This window comes from Oncorhynchus gorbuscha, linkage group LG14 (assembly GCF_021184085.1).
Source record: "Oncorhynchus gorbuscha isolate QuinsamMale2020 ecotype Even-year linkage group LG14, OgorEven_v1.0, whole genome shotgun sequence".
NCBI classification, from domain to species: domain Eukaryota; kingdom Metazoa; phylum Chordata; class Actinopteri; order Salmoniformes; family Salmonidae; genus Oncorhynchus; species Oncorhynchus gorbuscha.
Window position 1 is genome coordinate 80538997 of NC_060186.1, and position 14538 is coordinate 80553534.

Sequence of the window (14538 nt, forward strand, 5' to 3'; positions counted from 1 at the left end):
TCCAGAAGGTATCTCAGGTGTGATAGAACATGATGTGCCTCTCAAAACACTTCTGCTCCATTATTACATTTACATTACATTACATTTAAGTCATTTAGCAGACGCTCTTATCCAGAGCGACTTACAAATTGGTGCATTCACCTTATGACATCCAGTGGAACAGTCACTTTACAATAGTGCATCTAAAACTTAAGGGGGGGGTGAGAGGGATTACTTATCCTATCCTAGGTATTCCGTAAAGAGGTGGGGTTTCAGGTGTCTCCGGAAGGTGGTGATTGACTCATGTCCTACGTCGTGAGGGAGTTTGTTCCACCATTGGGGGCCAGGGCAGCTTCAGTTTTGACTGGGCTGAGCGGGAGCTGTACTTCCTCAGTGGTAGGGAGGCGAGCAGGCCAGAGGTGGATGAACGCAGTGCCCTTGTTTGGGTGTAGGGCCTGATCAGAGCCTGGAGGTACTGAGGTGCCGTTCCCCTCACAGCTCCGTAGGCAAGCACCATGGTCTTGTAGCGGATGCGAGCTTCAACTGGAAGCCAGTGGAGAGAACGGAGGAGCGGGGTGACGTGAGAGAACTTGGGAAGGTTGAACACCAGACGGGCTGCGGCGTTCTGGATGAGTTGAAGGGGTTTAATGGCACAGGCAGGGAGCCCAGCCAACAGCGAGTTGCAGTAATCCAGACGGGAGATGACAAGTGCCTGGATTAGGGACCTGCCCCGCTTCCTGTGTGAGGCAGGGTCGTACTCTGCGGATGTTGTAGAGCATGAACCTACAGGAACGGGCCACCGCCTTGATGTTGGTTGAGAACGACAGGGTGTTGTCCAGGATCACGCCAAGGTTCTTGGCGCTCTGGGAGGAGGACACAATGGAGTTGTCAACCGTGATGGCGAGATCATGGAACGGGCAGTCCTTCCCGGGAGGAAGAGCAGCTCCGTCTTGCCGAGGTTCAGCTTGAGGTGGTGATCCGTCATCCACACTGATATGTCTGCCAGACATGCAGAGATGCGATTCGCCACCTGGTCATCAGAAGGGGGAAAGGAGAAGATTAATTGTGTGTCGTCTGCATAGCAATGATAAGAGAGACCATGTGAGGTTATGACAGAGCCAAGTGACTTGGTGTATAGCGAGAATAGGAGAGGGCCAAGAACAGAGCCCTGGGGACACCAGTGGTGAGAGCGCGTGGTGAGGAGACAGATTCTCGCCACGCCACCTGGTAGGAGCGACCTGTCAGGTAGGACGCAATCCAGCGTGGGCCGCGCCGGAGATGCCCAACTCGGAGAGGGTGGAGAGGAGGATCTGATGGTTCACAGTATCGAAGGCAGCCGATAGATCTAGAAGGATGAGAGCAGAGGAGAAGAGTTAGCTTTAGAGTGCGGAGCGCCTCCGTGATACAGAGGAGAGCAGTCTCAGTTGAATGACTAGTCTTGAAACCTGACTGATTTGGATCAAGAAGGTCATTCAGAGAGAGATAGCGGGAGAGCTGGCCAAGGACGGCACATTCAAGAGTTTTGGAGAGAAAAGAAAGAAGGGATACTGGTCTGTAATTGTTGACATCGGAGGGATCGAGTGTAGGTTTTTTCAGAAGGGGTGCAACTCTCGCTCTCTTGAAGACGGAAGGGACGTAGCCAGCGGTCAGGGATGAGTTGATGAGCGAGGTGAGGTAAGGGAGAAGGTCTCCGGAAATGGTCTGGAGAAGAGGGGAGGGGGATAGGGTCAAGCGGGCAGGTTGTTGGGCGGCCGTCCGTCACAAGACGCGAGATTTCATCTGGAGAGAGAGGGAGAAAGAGGTCAGAGCACAGGGTAGGGCAGTGTGAGCAGAACCAGCGGTGTCGTTTGACTTAGCAAACGAGGATCGGATGTCGTCGACCTTCTTTTTCAAAATGGTTGACGAAGTCATCTGCAGAGAGGGAGGAGGGGGAGGGGGAGGAGGATTCAGGAGGGAGGAGAAGGTGGCAAAGAGCTTCCTAGGGTTAGAGGCAGATGCTTGGAATTTAGCGTGGTAGAAAGTGGCTTTAGCAGCAGAGACAGAGGAGGAAAATGTAGAGAGGAGGGAGTGAAAGGATGCCAGGTCCGCAGGGAGGCGAGTTTTCCTCCATTTCCGCTCGGCTGCCCGGAGCCCTGTTCTGTGAGCTCGCAATGAGTCATCGAGCCACGGAGCGGGAGGGGAGGACCGAGCCGGCCTGGAGGATAGGGGACATAGAGAGTCAAGGGATGCAGAGAGGGAGGAGAGGAGGGTTGAGGAGGCAGAATCAGGAGATAGGTGGGAGAAGGTTTGAGCGGAGGGAAGAGATGATAGGATGGAAGAGGAGAGAGTAGCGGGGAGAGAGAGCGAAGGTTGGGACGGCGCGATACCATCCGAGTAGGGGCAGTGTGGGAGGTGTTGGATGAGAGCGAGAGGGAAAAGGATACAAGGCAGTGGTCGGAGACTTGGAGGGGAGTTGCAATGAGGTTAGTGGAAGAACAGCATCTAGTAAAGATGAGGTCGAGCGTATTGCCTGCCTTGTGAGTAGGGGGAAGGTGAGAGGGTGAGGTCAAAAGAGGAGAGGAGTGGAAAGAAGGAGGCAGAGAGGAAAGAGTCAAAGGTAGACGTGGGGAGGTTAAAGTCGCCCAGAACTGTGAGAGGTGAGCCGTCCTCAGGAAAGGAGCTTATCAAGGCATCAAGCTCATTGATGAACTCTCCGAGGGAACCTGGAGGGCGATAAATGATAAGGATGTTAAGCTTGAAAGGGCTAGTAACTGTGACAGCATGGAATTCAAAGGAGGCGATAGACAGATGGGTAAGGGGAGAAAGAGAGAATGACCACTTGGGAGAGATGAGGATCCCGGTGCCACCACCCCGCTGACCAGACGCTCTCGGGGTGTGCGAGAACACGTGGGCGGACGAAGAGGAGCAGTAGGAGTAGCAGTGTTGTCTGTGGTGATCCATGTTTCCGTCAGTGCCAAGAAGTCGAGGGACTGGAGGGAGGCATAGGCTGAGATGAACTCTGCCTTGTTGACCGCAGATTGGCAGTTCCAGAGGCTACCGGAGACCTGGAACTCCACGTGGTCGTATGGGACCACCAGAGAGGGTGGCCGCGGCCACGCGGTGTGGAGCGTTTGTATGGTCTGTGCAGAGAGGAGAGAACAGGGATAAACAGACACATAGTTGACAGGCTACAGAAGAGGCTACGCTAATGCAAAGGAGATTGGAATGACAAGTGGACTACACGTCTCGAATATTCAGAAAGTTAAGCTTACGTCGCAAGAATCTTATTGACTAAAATGATTAAAATGATACAGTACTGCTGAAGTAGGCTAGCTGGCAGTGGGTGCGTTGTTGACACTACACTAATCAAGTCGTTCCGTTGAGTGTAATAGTTTCTGCAGTGTTGCTATTCGGGGGCTAGCTGGCTAGCTAACAGTGTTGTTTACGTTACGGGCGTTAAAAGAACGACAATAGCTGGCTAGCGAACCTAGAAAATCGCTCTAGACTACACAATTATCTTTGATACAAAGACGGCTATGTAGCTAGCTATGTCGCTAGCTACGATCAAACAAATCAAACCGTTGTACTGTAATGAAATTAAGTGAAAATGTGATACTACCTGTGAATGCGACCGGGTTGTGAGTCTATTCGGTAGACGTTGGCTAGCGTTGGCTAGCTAGCAGAGTCACCTACGTTAAGGACGACAAATAGCTGGCTAGCTAACCTCGGTAAATTAAGATAATCACTCTAAGACTACACACTCTAAACCTAAACAACACAATTATCTTGGATACGATGATACGAAGACAGCAAAGACAGCTATGTAGCAAGCTAACACTACACTAATCAAGTCGTTCAGTTGAGTGTAATAGTTTCTCCAGTGCAGCTAATCAGTGGACGTTAGCTAGCTGGCTAGTGAAGACTACGTTAGGACGGTGAAATACGATAATTACGCAATTATCTTTGATACAAAGACGGCTATGTAGCTAGCTAAGCAGAAATTGCTAAGATTAGACAAATCAAACCGTTGTGCTATAATGAAATATAATGAAAAAGTTATACTACCCGCGGGAGCGAAGTGCAGATGCGACCACTCGCTCCAACTAGTAAAAGAGAACTTATGTAATGCAGCAACGAAGGCCCTAGAGCCATACCGCCCTAGACAGACATCGATAAACAGGCATTGTAAATTACCCGTAAATTACAATGACATTGACATTTTCTATGATCAGCACCTCATTAAAACGTCACAATAGACACTGAATGGATAAAGGAAAACGAACACACAAATCCCATAGCCCATATGAAGGTTCTATATAAAACTGAAGTGCAAGTGCAAGGAGTTAGGGGTCAAGGTTAGGGTCAGAGTCGGAGTTGGGGGTCAGAGAAAGGGGTCAACATTAGGGGTAGGGTAAGGGCTACCTTGGTTGGAGCTGTTTGTGGGGAATGGAAAGGGTTAGGGGTCAGGGTTAGTGTAAATGTACCTTGGTTGGAGCTGTTGGTGGGGAATGGTAGGGGTTAGGGGTCAGGGTTAGTGTAAATGTACCTTGGTTGGAGCTGTTGGTGGGGAATGGTAGGGGTTAGGGGTCAGGGTTAGTGTAAATGTACCTTGGTTGGAGCTGTTGGTGGGGAATGGTTAGGGGTCAGGGTTAGGGGTCAGGGTTAGGGGTCAGGGGTCAGGATTAGGGGTCAGGGTTAGGGGTCAGGATTAGGGGTCAGGGTTAGGGGTGAGGGTTAGGGTTAGGGGTCAGGGTTAGGGGTCAGGGTTAGGGGTCAGGGTTAGGGTTAGGGCTTAACATTAGGGGTCAGGGTTAGTGTAAAAATACCTTGGTTGGAGCTGTTGGACAGGAAGCGGTCAGACTTCTTGAGGGTTCTGAAGTGGACCCTCTTGCTGGCCTGACTCTCTCCATACAGACCAATAGACTGGACCTGGATAATATAGTCCGTCTCCTCGTCCAGATCCCACAGAACACAGGCCTTGCTGGTGGTATTCACCTCCCTGATGAAGCGCTGGGTGTGGCCCTGCTGTCTCTGAAATACAGGACAGAGATATAGGGTATTCATATAAATCAAATCCAATTTTTTATGTCACATGCTTGGTAAACAACAGGTGTAGACTAATAGTGAAATGCTTACTGACGGGTCGTTTTACAAGATAATATATATATATATATATGCCATTTAGCAGACGCTTTTATCCAAAGCGACTTACAGTCATGTGTGCATACATTCTACGTATGGGTGGTCCCGGGGATCGAACCCACTACCCTGGCGTTACAAACGCCATGCTCTACCAACTGAAGGATGAAAAAGATACAGGGAGTACCAGGTAATAACATGGCTATATACAGGGAGTACCAGGTAATAACATGGCTATATACAGGGAGTACCAGGTAATAACATGGCTATATACAGGAAGTACCAGGTAATAACATGGTTATATACAGGGAGTACCAGGTAATAACATGGCTATATACAGGGAGTACCAGGTAATAACATGGCTACATACAGGAAGTACCAGGTAATAACATGGCTATATACAGGGAGTACCAGGTAATAACATGGTTATATACAGGAAGTACCAGGTAATAACATGGTTATATACAGGAAGTACCAGGTAATAACATGGTTATATACAGGAAGTACCAGGTAATAACATGGTTATATACAGGGAGTACCAGGTAATAACATGTCTATATACAGGAAGTACCAGGTAATAACATGGCTATATACAGGGAGTACCAGGTATTAACATGGCTATATACAGGATGTACCCGGTAATAACATGGCTATATACAGGGAGTAGCAGGTAGTAACGTGGCTATATACAGGGAGTACCAGGTAATAACATGGCTATATACAGGGAGTACCAGGTAATAACATGGTTATATACAGGAAGTACCAGGTAATAACATGGCTATATACAGGAAGTACCAGGTAATAACATGGCTATATACAGGAAGTACCAGGTAATAACATGGCTATATACAGGAGTACCAGGTAATAACTGGGGTGAAAAAGGAGCGATTCCAATCAAGGAAACCAACTCTAGATTTAACCTTAGCCTGCATCTTGGATATGTGCTGAGAGAAGGACAGTGTACCGTCTAGCCATACTCCCAAGTACTAGTATGAGGTGATCACCTCAATCTCTAAACCCCCAGAGGTAGTAATAACACCTGTGGGGAGAGGGGCATTCTTCTTACCAAACCACAGGACCTTTGTTTTGGAGGTGTTCAGAACAAGGTTAAGGGCAGAGAAATCTTGTTGGACTCTAAGAAAGCTTTGTTGTAGAGCATTTAACACAAAATCCAAGGAGGGGCCAGCTGAGTATAAGACTGTATCATCTGCATATAAATGGATGAGAGAACTTCCTACTGCCTGAGCTATGTTGCTGATGTAAATTGAGAAGAGCGTGGGGCCGAGGATCGAGCCTTGGGGTACTCCCTTGGTGACAGGCAGTGGCTGAGACAGCAAATATTCTGACTTTATACACTGCACCCTTTGAGAGAGGTAGTTAGCAAACCAGGCCAAAGACCCCTCAGAGACACCAATACTTCTTAGCCGGCCCACAAGCATGAAATGGTCTATCGTATCAAAAGCGTTGCCTAAGTCAATAAAAATAGCAGCACAACATTGCTGAGAATCCACGGCAATGGTGACATCATTTAGGACCTTTAAGGTTGCAGTGAAACATCCATCATCAGAGAGGAAACCAGATTGCACACCAGAGAGAATACTATAGATATCAAGAAAGACAGTCAGTTGACTATTGCCAAGTTTTTCCAACACTTTTGATGAATGGCAAAATAGAAATTCGCCTTTAACTGTTAGGATCAGCTTGATCTCCCCCTTTAAATAAACGATGCACTGTGGCTGCCTTCCAAGCAATGGGAACCTCCGCAGAGAGGAGAGACAGGTTAAAAAGGTCAGAGACAGGCTTGGTGATGATAGGGGCAGCAACCTTAAAGAAGAAAGGGTCTAAACCATCTAACCCAGATTTTTTGGGGTGTCAAGCTCCTTTAGCACCTCGGACTCAGTGACTGACTGCAGGGAGAAACTTTGTAGTGGGGCAGGGGAAAAAAAGGGAGGAGCATCGGGGCAAGTCGCATTAGAAGGGTGGGAGATGAGGAAATGTTGGATGGGCAGGGAGAGCTCAGCCATCTGCTTCTTGTCAGTAACAACAACATCATCAACATTAAGTGATATGGGGCAGCTGTGAGGAGCCAGGTTTATTCTCCAGGTCTTCAACTGTTTTCTGGAACAATGGCACTAAAAATATCAAAAAAGAAGGTGCAAGCGTATTTGACTGAGGGGACCAAGCTGACTCCATACAAATTTACAGAGGCCAGATCATGAAGGAATGCTTGCTTATTAAAGTTTTTTTCTATGTCAAATCAGGACAGGTCGTTTCACTGAGCAGCCATTACGAACACAAGCTGTAAAACAGTGATCACTAAGGTCATTACAGAAAACACCAGACTGACACCTATCAGGATTATTTGTGAGGATAACATCAATGAGAGTAGCCTTTTCTGGGTGTTTGAGTCATACATTGTGGGAATAATCTGAGAAAGATTTAGTCCCATTGCTTTAGACTTGGTCAGGCATTTTACCATGTCCCAGTTTAGATCACCAAGTACGACAAATTCAGACTTAGTGTAAGGGGCTTTCTGCAGGTAGGGTACAGGTAGGGACTTACTGCAGGTAGGGTACAGGTAGGGACTTACTGCAGGTAGGGTACAGGTAGGGACTTACTGCAGGTAGGGTACAGGTAGGGACTTACTGCAGGTAGAGTAAAGGCCGGTGCTGATGGTGGACGATAATACCCAGCAACAATCAACAAAGAGCTATTTGAAAGTTTAATGCTTATAACCAGCAAATTGTTTGGGGACAGACTTGGTGGAGACAACACTGAAGATGTTCCTTGGTAAAGATTGCCACTCCACCACCTTTGGTAGATCTGTCTTACTGAAAAATGTTACATACCAGAAAGGTATTTCTTAACCATGTCTTAGTAATGACCAACACATCTGGATTGGAGCTGCAAAGCCACACTTTCAATTTTCGGTAATACGCTTCTAGTGTTAACGTGCAGAAAACACAGGCTTTTACCAGAGCAGAAACCAGTGAAGCGGATATCAGAGCACAAGTCAGAATTGGGGTTAGCAAAGGTAGCTGGGCCAGTGTGTACATGCACATTTCCAGATATTATTAGCAGTAATACAATCAAGGCACGGCAGAGGACAGGGAGAGCTCTGCAGTGTTGATTTATGACATCTGAAAGTGCATCATCAGATGGCAACAAGATATTATTGTACAGCAATTTCTTACGGTAGCATGAAAACAAAGCTGGCGAGGGGTGGTTAGAATAGGATGGGAGGTCAATAGTCTGTGTAACCAATAGAGAGTCACAGTCCCAAGTGTGGGAACAAACATAGTCTGTCCCATGGTTGGGTAAACAAGCAAGTTCATAGTCCACAAACCACGCAGGAGTCATGATGAAAAAAGCATAAAGCACAAGAAAAATATATAACGACTTGGGGCCATTGTAAGTTCAGAGTCTCTTGCCCCAACAGTGCATGTGTGCTGGAGATGAGTAGCAGCACAGACCCCAGAAAAATAATTGTAGATATCCACAAGTCTGGTTCATCCTTGGGAGCAATTTCCAAACACCTGAAGGTACCACGTTCATCTGTACAAACAATAGTACGCAAGTATAAACAACATGGAACCACAAAGCCATCATACCGCTCAGGAAGGAGACGCGTTCTGTCTCCTAGAGATTAACATACTTTGGTGCGAAACGTGCAAATCAATACCAGAACAACAGCAAAGGACCTTGTGAAGATGCTGGAGGAAACAGGTACAAAAGTATCTATATCCACAGCAAAACGAGTCCTATATCGACATAACCTGAAAGGCCGCTCAACAAGGAAGAAGCCACTGCTCCAAAACCGCAATAAAAAAAGCCAGACTATGGTTTTGCAACTGCACATTGGGACAAAGCTTGTACTGTTTTGGAGAAATAACGACCATCGTTATGTTTGGAGGAAAAATAGGGAGGCTTGCAAGCCGAAGAACACCATCCCAACCGTGAAGCACGGGGGTGGCAGCATCATGTTGTGGGGGTGCTTTGTTGCAGGAGGTACTGGTGCACTTCACAAAGTAGATGGCATCATGAGGAGGGAAAATTATGTGGATATTTTGAAGCATCATCTCAAGACATCAGTCAGGAAGTTAAAGCTTGGTCGCAAATGGGTCTTCCAAATGGACAATGACCTCAAGCATACTTCCAGAGTTGTGGCTAAATGGTTTAAGGACAACAAAGTCAAGGTATTGGAGTGGCCAACACAAAGTCCTGACCTCAATCCTATAGAACATTTGTGGGCAGAACTGAAAAAGCATGTGCGAGCAAGGAGACCTACAAACCTGACTCAGGTACACCAGCTCTGTCAGGAGGAATGTGCCAGAAATTCACCCAACATATTGTGGGAAGCTTGTGGAAGGCTACCCAAAATGTTTGACCCAAATGAATTTAAAGGCAATGCTACCAAATACTAATTGAGTGTATGTAAACTTCTGACCCACTGAGAATGTGATGAAATAAATAAAAGCTGAAATAAATCATTCTCTCTACTATCATTCTGACATTGCACATTCTTAAAATAAAGTGGTCCTAACTGACCCAAGACAATACATTTTTATTAGGATTAAATGTCTGGAATTGTGAAAAACTGAGTTGAAATGTACTTGGCTTAGGTGTATGTAAACTTCCGACTTCAACTGGAATTCATTGGAATTCTAGAAAACCTAAACAGAGAGGAGGCTGTATATCCCTTTTTTTTTAAATCAGCAGGTAGTTTCACTTTTCTAAAAGAGATGGGAAATGGCTCTATGACAAAAGCTATTAAAAGAGGCGATACAGGACAACCTTGTCTGGTTCCAGGTTTTAACGAAAATTACTGTGATTTTATGCTGTTTGTATTCGACAGATGGTGAGTTGTATAAGGGCCAGTTTCCTGGACACAAATAAGCCTAGTCCTGAACTAAAAAGTGGAGAATGCTTTTTAGTCCAGAACTAGAAACAATCTGTGTCTGGGAAACCAGTCCTAAAGGGCTCGACACACTATATGCAAAGAGAGCGACTGAGCGTCGCATACCAAAAATTCAGCCACACAAAAGTACGCAGAACTACACAGAGAGCGACGCAAACAGACCACCGTCACTCCGTTTGAGTACGTAGAGCACTTAAACAGTTATTTTACGCCTGCTACCTTAGATCAGGTTGGAACTAAAACTCCATAAAAGTCCATGAAGTGAAACGGGTATGAGGGTGTTATTTTCCTAGTATGCACAGAGAGTGAGAATAGAGATCAGTATTCATAGGTAGTTCCACTATTCTAAGCATTCTAAGCATTCTAAGTATTCTAAGCATTCTCAAAGCTATTCAACCCGAAAATTGCTCTCTGGCAGCTGTGGATATTCACCCTAGAACCGTATATTAAACATGTTGAGGTTTATTTAAGATTCTTAGTTTGGGAGGCTTTGGTGGGAGTCAAACTTTCCTTCATCGTCATTTATATTAGCATGTGAACCAAGTCCTTCGGTAATGCTGAGAAAACCAAACAGTGTAAAATTGAAGGCCAGGCTTTACAGACATCTTTATTCACCATAGCACATCAGACATTTTGTTGGAGCATCTGCCAAGTGCCTAAACAGGCTACAATATGTCCAGAACTGTGCTGCACGTGTCCTCACCCACACCTCTCCCCTGTGAGCACATCACTCCAGTGCTGTTCAACCTCCAATAGCTCCCCATATGGGGGCGGCAGCGTAGCCTAGTGGTTAGAGTGTTGTGAGTTCAAACCCCCGAGCTGACAAGGTACAATATCTGTCGTTCTGCCCCTGAACAGGCAGTTAACCCACTGTTCCCAGGCCGTCATTGAAAATAAGAATATGTTCTTAACTGACTTGCCTGGTTAAATAAAGGTAAAAAAAAATGTTCCTGCATCGAGTACAAATCTTGGTTCACACCTACCAAGCTATCCACAACTCTGGCCCCAAGTACCTGTCTGTCCTCATCCTACCTACCAAGCTATCCACAACTCTGGCCCCAAGTACCTGTCTGTCCTCATCCTACCTACCAAGCTATCCACAACTCTGGCCCCAAGTACCTGTCTGTCCTCATCCTACCTACCAAGCTATCCACAACTCTGGCCCCAAGTACCTGTCTGTCCTCATCCTACCTACCAAGCTATCCACAACTCTGGCCCCAAGTACCTGTCTGTCCTCATCCTACCTACCAAGCTATCCACAACTCTGGCCCCAAGTACCTGTCTGTCCTCATCCTACCTACCAAGCTATCCACAACTCTGGACCCAAGTACCTGTCTGTCCTCATCCTACCTACCAAGCTATCCACAACTCTGGACCCAAGTACCTGTCTGACCTCATTCTACCCTCCTGCCTCACACGTACACTTCTCACCTCCAGGTCCGTCTCCCTTCAGCAGCCCCGCAGCTGCCTAAAAACTATGGGTGATAGGGCTTTCAGGTGCACGGCTCAGTTCTCATGTCCTCCAGATCTGACGACACCAGTATATAGCTTTGTTCTCTGTGTTCTATGTTCTGTTTATTTTATTTTATTATTATTATTTAGCACGGTATCAGTATCCCACCTAACACATCAGATATTTAGCACGGTATCAGTATCCCCCCTAACACATCAGATATTTAGTACGGTATCAGTATCCCCCCTAACACATCAGATATTTAGCACGGTATCAGTATCCCACCTAACACATCAGATATTTAGCACGGTATCAGTATCCCACCTAACACATCAGATATTTAGCACGGTATCAGTTTCCCACCTAACACATCAGATATTTAGCACGGTATCAGTATCCCACCTAACACATCAGATATTTAGCACGGTATCAGTATCCCACCTAACACATCAGATATTTAGCACGGTATCAGTATCCCACCTAACACATATACAACAATGACATTTACTGAATAAACACCGTAAGAGTGGAATCCACTCAGCAGACTAACCCTATACCAAGATGTAAACACACCCATTTAATGTGTAGATTTTGTCAACAGGAATGTAAATCTCTGGTGGACAGACTACAATTACCGATACTGTAGATTCTTTCGTGATACAACGGGAAGAGTGAGAGAATGAACAACATTAGTTCTGGTTATTTGGGCAAATCACCATTTCTCAGGTGTTAGAGTCTTTCGAATTTCGGGAAAGGGGAGGGCCCATAGACTTGTCCTTAACTTGCAAAGAGAGAGGGTGGAGCTCTTTCGTTCTCTTCTCTTCTCTTACCGCGTTTGACTAATTGCGCAATACTTTATTCTGGGTTAAATGAGATGAACAAGGAATGAAAAGAGACAATAATTGTGGGTGAGTAATTAGGATACATAATAACTCTAGAACACATCACCTGCTGTGAGATGGAGAAGCCGATGATGATGTCACCCTCAGGTACCTCCCAGGAGACGGTGGCAGAGTCGGCCCTCAGGTGCATCACAGACACGTTGACGGGAGCAGGAGGGCGGTCTGAGGAGCGAGAAACAGGGGTGAGTAACAAGTCTCTCAAACTGAACGATTCAATCATTTGTATCGAAGGTGGTGAACCTTCGGCCTCCTGTGCACCACAAGAATATGTTAGGCCACTTAGCTTCAGAATGTGTTAGACCACTTAGCTTCAGAATGTGTTAGACCACTTAGTTTCAGAATATGTTAGGCCACTTAGCTTCAGAATGTGTTAGACCACTTAGCTTCAGAATGTGTTAGACCACTTAGCTTCAGAATGTGTTAGACCACTTAGCTTCAGAATGTGTTAGACCACTTAGCTTCAGAATGTGTTAGACCACTTAGCTTCAGAATGTGTTAGACCACTTAGCTTCAGAATGTGTTAGACCACTTAGCTTCAGAATGTGTTAGACCACTTAGCTTCAGAATGTGTTAGACCACTTAGCTTCAGAATGTGTTAGACCACTTAGCTTCAGAATGTGTTAGACAGCTTAGCTTCAGAATGTGTTAGACAGCTTAGTTTCAGAATGTGTTAGACCACTTAGCTTCAGAATGTGTTAGACAGCTTAGCTTCAGAATGTGTTAGACAGCTTAGTTTCAGAATGTGTTAGACCACTTAGCTTCAGAATGTGGTAAACAGTTTAGCTTCTAAATCTTCAGGTCTCAGGCATGTTAACTGAATTCACCACACTCTCTAATTACATTCACCACACTCTATAATCTACTCACCATATTCTCTAACCTATTCACCATATTCTTTATTCTACTCACCATATTCTCTATTCTATTCACCAAACTGTATAATATATTCACCATACTCTCTAATCTATTGACCAAATTCTCTAATCTATTCACCAAACTCTATAATCTATTCACCAAACTCTATAATCTATTCACCAAACTCTATAATCTATTCACCAAACTCTATAATCTATTCACCAAACTCTATAATCTATTCACCAAACTCTATAATCTATTCACCAAACTCTATAACCTATTCACCAAACTCTATAATCTATTCACCAAACTCTATAATCTATTCACCATACTCACCAAACTCTAAATCTATTCACCAAACTCTATAATATATTCATAATCTATTCACCAAACTCTATAATCTATTCACCAAACTCTATAATCTATTCACCATACTCTATAATCTATTCACCAAACTCTATAATCTATTCACCAAACTCTATAATCTATTCACCAAACTCTAACCTAATCTATTCACCAAACTCTATAATCTATTCACCAAACTCTATAATCTATTCACCAAACTCTATAATCTATTCACCAAACTCTATAATCTATTCACCAAACTCTATAATCTATTTACCAAACTCTATAATCTATTCACCAAACTCTCTAATCTATTCACCAAACTCTCTAATCTATTCACCAAACTCTCTAATCTATTCACCAAACTCTATCATCTATTCACCATATTCTATAATCTATTCACCAAACTCTCTAATCTATTCACCAAACTCTATAATCTATTCACCATACATCTATAATCTATTCACCAAACTCTATAATCTATTCACCAAACTCTAAAATCTATTCACCAAACTCTAACCCATTCACCAAACTCTATAATCTATTCACCAAACTCTATAATCTATTCACCAAACTCTATAATCTATTCACAAAACTCTATAATCTATTCACCAAACTCTATAATCTATTCACAAAACTCTATAATCTATTCACCAAACTCTAACTCATTCACTTCAATGTTTTTGTCAGTATTATTGTACTTGGAACAGGGAAAGCAGAATGCTTCTCTCCCCTTTACTCTCTGGCTGAATGTATATATCTAAATCAACACAGAATGTTCCATTCATCACACAGTACAACCACCTCCATCCTTTTAGGACGTGATTCTCAGCCACGTCTACTGCCCTCTTGCTCCAGTCATTACAATGTATTTCACCGGTGGAAGGAAAATAGTTTGTTGTGTCATCTACTCCCTTTGCTCCTAACAACAAGATGGTTTCCTGCCAAGAAAGCTCTCCAATCTGGCA

The 14538-nt window shown here is 44.8% G+C and overlaps 1 protein-coding gene across 1 annotated transcript in view; it reads right to left on the reverse strand.

Annotated features, from left to right (window-relative positions):
• The window catches only part of fndc4a (fibronectin type III domain containing 4a), an 83656-nt gene that overhangs the window by 27167 nt on the left and 41951 nt on the right, over positions 1 to 14538 (reverse strand). Inside the window, exons 2-3 of the mRNA XM_046296869.1 lie at positions 12417 to 12532; positions 4785 to 4989 (exon numbers count right to left, since the gene is read on the reverse strand). Coding sequence (XP_046152825.1) covers positions 4785 to 4989; positions 12417 to 12532 — 321 coding nt within the window. The remainder of the gene's footprint in view (positions 1 to 4784; positions 4990 to 12416; positions 12533 to 14538) is intronic.